At 35.8% G+C, this 8,691-nt stretch overlaps 1 protein-coding gene across 1 annotated transcript in view; it reads left to right on the forward strand.

Annotated features, from left to right (window-relative positions):
* Window positions 1-7,627, forward strand: part of LTN1 (listerin E3 ubiquitin protein ligase 1) — a 59,504-nt gene extending 51,877 nt beyond the window's left edge. Inside the window, exons 27-30 of the mRNA XM_010844671.1 lie at window positions 520-740; window positions 2,269-2,463; window positions 3,826-3,993; window positions 4,894-7,627. Coding sequence (XP_010842973.1) covers window positions 520-740; window positions 2,269-2,463; window positions 3,826-3,993; window positions 4,894-4,956 — 647 coding nt within the window. The 3' untranslated portion in view covers window positions 4,957-7,627. The remainder of the gene's footprint in view (window positions 1-519; window positions 741-2,268; window positions 2,464-3,825; window positions 3,994-4,893) is intronic.
* The last annotated feature ends 1,064 nt before the right edge of the window (window positions 7,628-8,691 follow it).

The raw sequence follows: 8,691 nt of genomic DNA on the forward strand, positions 1-8,691 counted from the left end.
CGGTAAAGCCTCTGCCTGCAATGCAGGAGACCCAGGTTCGATCCCTGGGTTGGGAAGATCCCCTGGAGAAGGGAATGGCAACCCACTCCAGTACTCTTGCCTGGAAAATCCCATGGATGGAAGAGCCTGGTAGGCTGCAGTGCATGTGGTCTCAAAGAGTCGGACATGACTGAGCGACTTCACTTTCACTTTCATAAGAAAAAGAATCTTTAATTTTTCCTCCTCTTTGAAGTGTGTGTGCTTCATTTTATTTGTGATCTTCCCTGCAAAATAGTGCTATTTGGGGGCAGATTTTTCCATATCCTTCAGGATCTTCTTTCTACCATTCTAATTGTTCATTTTGAATGTGGGAGAAAAAGCTACTATTCTACAGAGTTCTGGTTTCCTTGGTATGTCTGTTCTATGAGCTCTAGTGCTAGTGTCAAGGAACTGAAAATGATTTTCCGAGGAAAGTACTCATATCAGTGTGTTCTGTGTAAGAGATACGTGTTACTAACCAAGAATTTGTTTTTTCCTCAGATACCTCAGCTCTTCCCTACCATATTCCACACTTGGCTTGTTCAGTCTATCACATGACATTAAAAGACTTGCCAGCCATGGTCAGGCTGTGGTGGAACAGTAGTGAGAAGCGTGTGTTCAATATCGTAGATAGATTCACCAGCAAGTATGTTAGCAGTGTTCTTTCTTCTCAAGAAATATCTTCTGTGCAAACAAGTACACAGCTGTTTAATGGCATGACGGTTAGTATTATCTTGAATTTTTTTCTAGAAAAGTTGTCTCAGTATTGGTTACGCCTATCCGTTGTAGTGAGTATGATCACAATTGTAGCTCTTGGTTCAGAAATTAAAGAAATTGTCTATTTTCTGATTCTTGGACATCAGATCTCAAATTAATGCATCGATTGAAGTGATGTTATAATTTCATTTACCTATGCTAAATAGTTTTTGAACATTCACTAGTTAATTCAAAATATATATTGGAATACCTATAGATGCCAGGTGCTTTGTGCCAGTCACCTGCAAAATAGACAGCTTAGAAGGGTCTCATTCCTGTCGTGTAATAACACACAGTCCGATAAAGGAAAGAGGGTGATATTGGTAATGTATTTTGCATTGGAGACTGGAAAGTGGCACATTAAGAGGAAGAGTCTTCTGCAGTCAGGGTGGGAAAAGGTCATCTGGCTTGGGGGTCTAGGTAAGACTTGATGGAGGGGGGGTTATTTTGAGGTTGGCAGGATGCTGCTGTGGGTTACAGCATTTAATGTAGAGAAAACAGCACAGCAAAAGCAAAAAGTTTGAAGATGAGAATGTATTAATAATTTCTGTGATTGCTTAAGAAATAATGAGTAGCCCAGTATGCATATAGAGTAGTTTTCATGAAGGTAAATAGAGAACAGACGGCTTCTGTGATGAATTGAGTCCACTGGAAAAGGCATCAACTAACAATCTAAAATATTTAGTGCTGTGTAGCCACTGAATTTTTTCTTCTGAGGCAGTGACGGTGTCAGAGTTAAACAGTGAAATTGCTCTGACTGAAGTCTTACAGCATGGGCTGCTGGTGCGGGGCATGGGTTGATGTGAGTAGTTAGGGAGGCTCATAATGTGTAGACATGAGGAGGGCCTGCAGGAAACAGTGAGACTAGTCCTTAAAAGGGGACGGATGTGAGAAATTCTGTGGTGATTTAACCAAACTTACAGCTAATTAATATCTGAAAGAGAAATTTAAGATGTTGCTACACTTTATAGCATAGAATACGAAAGTCAGAAGAATACATTTTTAAAGGATGGTGATTTGTATTCTCTGTTGAGTTTGCAGTGCTAGGAAGAAAATCAAGATCAGGTATAAATATTCTGGCAGTTGATGGTTGGTTCTAAAGCTCAGGGGAATTCTGTGGTAGGGAAAGACTTGGGAGACATCTAAATAGAAGTGATATTTGATACACTGACTTTGGCAGAGAAGGGATAATTAATAGTAACCCATTCTATACACTTCTATTCAAAAACTACAATGTGATAAGCCTAGTATAATAAAAACATACTTTTTCAGTGCATTTCTTTTTAAAACATCTTTGTCATAACATCACTATGAAACATGTCAGCTATTTGAATCTATTTCTTAAATATCTCACATTAGATAAGTGAATATGTTTACCCGTGGTTTGTTTGAATGAGGACTGGCTGCTATCTGTCAACCTGTCAAGATGGTTTTTGAATAAAAGGGAAGGAAAGAAAATTGGCAAAAAAAAAAATTACTTTTCATGTGTTGCAGGTTAAAGCTCGAGCTACTACTCGAGAAGTCATGGCCACTTACAGTATTGAGGATATAGTGATTGAACTTATAATACAGCTGCCTTCAAATTATCCATTGGGCTCAATAACAGTGGAAAGTGGGAAAAGAGTTGGAGTGGCCGTGCAGCAGTGGCGAAACTGGATGCTTCAGCTGAGCACTTACCTCACCCATCAAGTAAGTGTCCACATACATGCTTGTTAGGCTTTCTGAACTAGAGAGAAGTCGCTGCTTTACTGTGTGAAAGGGCAGTAAAACTTTCTCTCTTCTGCTTAAGTAGAAATGGATACTATATTTTGTTGAATCTGACAAAGGTCCATATAGTCAAAGCTATGGTTTTTCCAGTAGTCATTATGGATGTGAGAGTTGGACCAAAAAGAAAGGTTGAGAACTGAAGAATTGATGCTTTTGAACTGTGGTCCTGGCGAAGACTATTGAGACTCCCTTGGACTGCAAGGAGATCAAATTAATCAATCCTAAAGGAAATCAGTCCTGAATATTCATTGGCAAGACTGATGCTGAAGCTGACGCTCCCATACTTTGGCCACCTGATGCGAAGAACCAACTCATTTGAATAGACCCTGATGCTGGGAAAGATTGAGGGCAGGAGGAGAAGGGGACGACAGAGGATGAGATGGTTGGATGGCATCACTGACTCGATGGACATGAGTTTGAGCAAGCTCCAGGAGTTGGTGATGGACAGGGAAGCCTGGCATGCTCCCGTCCACGGTTTAACAGAGTCAGATACGACTGAGTGACTGAACAGAAACTGAAACAGATATATGTCTAAATTATTTGACCCTGCCAAGCTTATTTTAATTTTTAAGGCTCTGTAGTGTTTTTCCCTGGTGTTTGAAAAGAATCATCTCTTCTTCATTGACCCTGTAGATGTTATAGAACAATACCTGGTATTAAAGTTGAGAGGGAATCTTTTTGTAAGTCTCGGACAGCTGAATGTCTTCTGAGCTACTTTGACTTTAAACATTTCACCTCTCCTGTGGTTAGAGAAATCTCAGTACTTTCAAAGACCTTTTTGCATTTTAAACACATTGTTAAGTCTTCTCTAGTTTTGTTTGCACCTGCTCTAGTTTTTGTCTGTCAGGCATTCTATAGTAGAGGAAAAGTAGGTTAAAACAAGCCTATTCGCTAGTATTGTAGAGCTGGAACAAACCAGCATTTGAGTAGGTGAGATAGTTAATTTCCTCATTTTTAGTTAAAAGTTAGGAGAACTGATCCAAACAACTTAATTATTTAAAAAGTTTCATCAAATAACAAGCTAAGACTATAAAAATTGAAAATTGGGTCAGAAGCCTTTCTTTAAAGTCAACATTTAAGGAAGAAACATACCTGGTTCCTAAAACGTGGGAGGTCATTTTGAAAACCAGTATTCATAAAACTTAGAATTGTGATATGGCCAAGCAGATTGATTCTCTTCTCTCCAGATTATAATACAATTTTAAAATTTGTGAAATTGAATAAAGATAATATTGGTGATTTAAAGTGTGTATTTATTGTTTTTTTTTTTTTCCTTGTTAACAGAATGGAAGTATTATGGAAGGCTTAGCATTATGGAAAAATAATGTAGACAAACGTTTTGAGGGTGTTGAAGATTGCATGATTTGTTTCTCAGTCATTCACGGTTTCAACTATTCTCTTCCCAAAAAAGCCTGTAGAACATGCAAAAAAAAGTTCCATTCAGCTTGTTTGGTAAGTCTAAAGAGAAACTAGCTTATTTATATCTTACATATATTAATATTATATATGGATGATATCTAACCTTAGAAAACTGTGGATGTTCAACTCTTTAATTGTGGTTAATGGGAGACATATTAAAAATGATTTTTCAAAATCTGTAAAAGAAAATTAGTAATTTACTGAGACTGGTGGCATCAAAGCACTTTAATAAATGGAAGTTTCTAAAATAGCTCTTGGCACTTAAAAAATGGATGGCTCTGTAAGATGTATACCGTAAAGGAGACTGAACAAATTGGAACTGAGAGCCGTCTGGCATCAGAGCTTTTTGCTGTTTTCAGACATCATAAAGGAAATCTCACTATGCTCAGTTCCATCACAGCAGGTTTCTTTACACACCTCCGTTTTTGTGAGCGTGAGCCTGAGTGCAGAGAACCACTGGCCTTTGGAAGGAGCACTGAACCGTGTTGATTTGGAGATGAATGTAAAGAACAGACATTTCAGTAGTCTCCCTTTTCTTAGTTTAATCATTTTAAAGTTACTTTAGTCTGCAAAGCACCAGCTTGCTGACCTGAGTTCCAGTTTTCTCATCTGTAAAATGGAGATAATAATACTTTTCTAAAGGCTGTTGAAAGGATTAAAAGAAGATTTATGTAAAACCTACCACTATTTAAATGGAATATGCAAAGCTGAACATCATTGTTCAATAAAGGATTGCTGTATTCATCTTGTTTTATTTTAAAAAAAAGATAATATTATCTTTTCAACTTGGCCAGTTTGATAAGAAACATTTGCTTTAATTTCCATTTTGTGTAATTACTAAAGTAAATTTTTATATTAAAAAATTGTTACTTTAGACGTATATGTAAAATGGCAGTGTAAAAAGTTTTTAACACTTAGATTTTTCTTTTTCAGTACAAATGGTTTACATCCAGCAACAAATCCACTTGTCCACTCTGTCGCGAGACCTTTTTCTGAGATTTTTTTTCCCCTCAATGGAATTGATCCCTGAAGAAATTCGAGCAAAGGCAGTGGATTTGATTCATCTTGGAGCGCTGATGTGAGGAGGCCGCTGAGCATTACCTTCGAATAGGGCCTTCTCTGGAAAATTATTTTGGTTCATGTAATGATCCTAAAATCAGGTTTACTTATCTTTAGATTGCTTTGTAAATGTTTGGAAACCTTTTCTTTTACATGAAAATATTACATATTGGAGAGAAAAATATTTATATAAATAGTTTAATCGCTTTGTACATTTAAAAATAAATGTGGAAAAACCCTAAAGTACAGAGTGGGAATTGGTGAAAGCATTGCACAAGTGTATTATACTGATAAACTCATTCAGTTAGTTTATCTATGTTTAGAACAGTCCGAGTGAGGTAATGAATTGAGAGGGTTGATTTACATCCACAGATATTTTGAGACTTATTTATTAGTTACAACAACAAAATTAGTATTCTGGTATTTGTAGATTATTTTAATGATAAAATGACATTAAGCTATTAATATAGCTTATCTTAAGCTATTTAAAGCATGCTCTGAAAGCCTATGTAAAAGAGTATAAACTGAACTTTAAGGTGCCTCCATTTAGTAAGGGTTTTGAAATTCAGAAAATTAAATTCAGAACACTGACCTTTTTACTGTAAAAGAATTTCCTTGTGCTAGTGAAATTTGGATTGCAGACGTGTCGGTGAATTTATTACTCAGTTGCAGTGAGTCTCCAGAGGGTGAGAATTTGAGAGAAACAGAAGTCACCTTATTTTATTCATGAAGTAGAGTGGTTTCTATTCTTCTGTCAAGAACAAAGAAATAGTTATTTCTGAAACTTAAGAGTGGTGGAAAAAGCAAAAAATATAAAAACATTGTAGGAGGCTTTAAATTTTGTAAGCAAATTTTGCTATTCTTACTGGTCAGAATTACACTAAATTAGAGAGAGTTGAGGGGAGCTAATTTTTTCTAGCCTTCGTAAGTGTGAGTTAGACATTTTAATACTAAGTATAATTCAGTATAACAGGCTGAAATGAGGTAGGTGAAGACCTGAGTTTTGCTACAGCATTACTGCCCTTAAAAACTGTGCCCAAAATATAAAAGTGTGAAAGTTTGGAACTTGGAATAATTTTATTGCAGTCTTCCATCACACGGGAAATAATTAGCCTATCTCATAGCACGGTTACGTGAAGACTCAGCTAATCATCTCTGTTGCAAATGTTTAATTGGCAAAAAGCAACTCGTGTTAAATAAAAGTACTGTATACTATCAGCTGGGTAAAATGGTTATTATTGAAATAGTATGAATGTGGTCAGAGCATTGTAGTGGAGACTGAAGTATTCCGTGTGAGTTAAAGATCTTGAGTTGTATTGTAGATGCAGTGTCCTGCCCAGTTTTATCTGTCTCCTGAAATTTTCTCTGTAGTATTTATTACCTTATAGCCTTAGGCTCAAGGAATACAGATAGCAAAATTCTACTACCTCTTCTTAACCCCTTTCTTAAAATATTCTCTCTTTTTCCTATGTCTGTCTCTGACATAGTAAACCCAAAAGATTGTGTTACTCCTCTGTGAAAATTACACACTTTTCCTTTAAAATTGTTTTATAGTAAGGCTTTGTTTATAACTTTTCCAGTATTGGTACGTCTTGCTTCTGACCCATACCCCAAGTAGAAAAGAAAAGGGAATAATGGAGCATTGTTTTTCCACATTATTCTTCAGGGTATCAGGTTCTCCGGTGAAAGAGTATAATTAAGTGAGATGCCTACTCGTCATACTTAGGACACTTGGCACATTTCTTTTAGACTTGTAAATACAAATGTAAAGCTTGTTATTGTTTATACACTAAAGAAGAAGCTTTCCAAAATAAAACTGAAATTCAGAATATCACATTATAATTAAAGTTTGTTTATATAGCTTTGACAACTCGAGAGCATCCCTTAAAATTCTAGCATTAAGGACATTTTAAAATTGCATGAGATTCAGAGCCCATTAGTAAAATTGTTAATTTAAAGCCCTGATGTAAATTGCAAATTTTAGAATTTATTTTTAACTCTTATTTATCACATGCTGTAATGTATGTATATAAGTTTCTGTGGCTTAAAGCAATGTCATTACTTGAGTGTGTGTGGTGTGAATAATTATTTGATTGTTAATACCATATGTGCCCATTAAAATTCTTTTTAATTGCAAAATATTTCAAATATACATAACTAATAATAATATAAATGCCCTTGTACTCTTCATAAACTATTTTGCCATATTTGCTTCTGATTTTTAAAGAAATAAAATGTTACTCTTTTGTACTCTTCCCTGAGACCATCTCCTCCTTCCCTCATTGGAGCTCACCCACCCTCCTGAAGTTGGTATGACTCCTTCCTGCTTAAGATTTTATATTTTACCACATGTTTCTGTCCATACATAATACAGCAGTTTTTCAAAATTTTGTGATGTGTTCTTTTGTAGTTTCCCTTTTCGTTCAACATTACTGCTATTTTGTATCACTATGTCAGTTTGCTTATCATTTTGCTCACTAATGGTCATTTCAGTGTTACTCTTTGCCATTTTGAACAGCGCTGCCAGTGTACACTCTTGATAATATTTTCTTATGCAGATGAAACGTGCTAGGTATTCTGAACACACGCCCCCAAATGGAATTTCAGGTAATAGATGTTCTGATTTTAGATATGTGCTCTGTGACTTTGTTGTTGTTTAGTCGCTAAGTTGTGTCTGACTCTTACATGTTGACAGATTGCTCTCCAAAGTGGCGTGTAAGTTTGTGCTCTCAAAGGCGGTACAAGAGGATTCTGGTTTTCCCAGGTCATCACCAAAACACTTAGTCTTATCACTTTTAAAGTTTTCTAGTCAGAGCTGTGAGATAGTAGCTCTTTGTTTTCATTTGTATTTCCCTGGCTACCATGAACCTTAGCTTTATTCCATATGTTTATTGGTCCTTATTTTGTGAATATATCATCTGTATGCCTGTTTTCCTTGCAGATTGCACGTTATGGATCCTAATGTTTTATCTCTTACAGGGATTCTTCTGGCAGGGGACTTAACATTAACATGGTCTTTGGCTGTCTGTAATTATACAGAATTTTTCAGTTAAATTTAGTCAGATTGATCATTCTTTTCCTTTATGACTGAGGCTTTTCTGTGTTAGTTTTAAAAACTGGTTCCTTCCCTGAGGTTTAAAAATATATATGTATATATTACATATTTTGTTCTAAAAGTTACGAATTTCAACATATACCTAATTTACCTGAAACGCAATTTTGTGACTGTTAGCTAGAAATCCTATCCCATATTGGTAGCCAGTTTTCATAATATTATTTATTAAATAGTCTATCCATTACGCTTTGACTTCACAGTGCCTCCTCATTTACAGTACCAAATCTTGTATGTGTATTGGCTTCCAGTCTCTGTTCTATTCCATTGGTCTATTTATCTGTATTAATTCTATGTATATATATTTTTTCTTTAAAAAATAGCTTTACAGTTAATCTTGCAGAGTAGGCGAGTAGTCTAGTCTTATTCTTCTTTAAGACTTTTCTTAGATAGACATGTCCTCTACTGTCCAAGAACTCTCTTAACTCCCTTTTCCCCTGCTGTGTTCTCTCATGGCCAATTTGCCCTTACTATAGTGAGTCATCTTATGGAAGAATCTGGTAGGTGTCCACCCTAGGCTTTAACTGGTGGGACCAGGAGGCTCTTTTGGCTTTGCCAAA

The sequence above is a fragment of the Bison bison genome, unplaced genomic scaffold, assembly GCF_000754665.1.
Source record: "Bison bison bison isolate TAMUID 2011002044 unplaced genomic scaffold, Bison_UMD1.0 scf7180017864204, whole genome shotgun sequence".
In the NCBI taxonomy this organism is placed as follows: domain Eukaryota; kingdom Metazoa; phylum Chordata; class Mammalia; order Artiodactyla; family Bovidae; genus Bison; species Bison bison.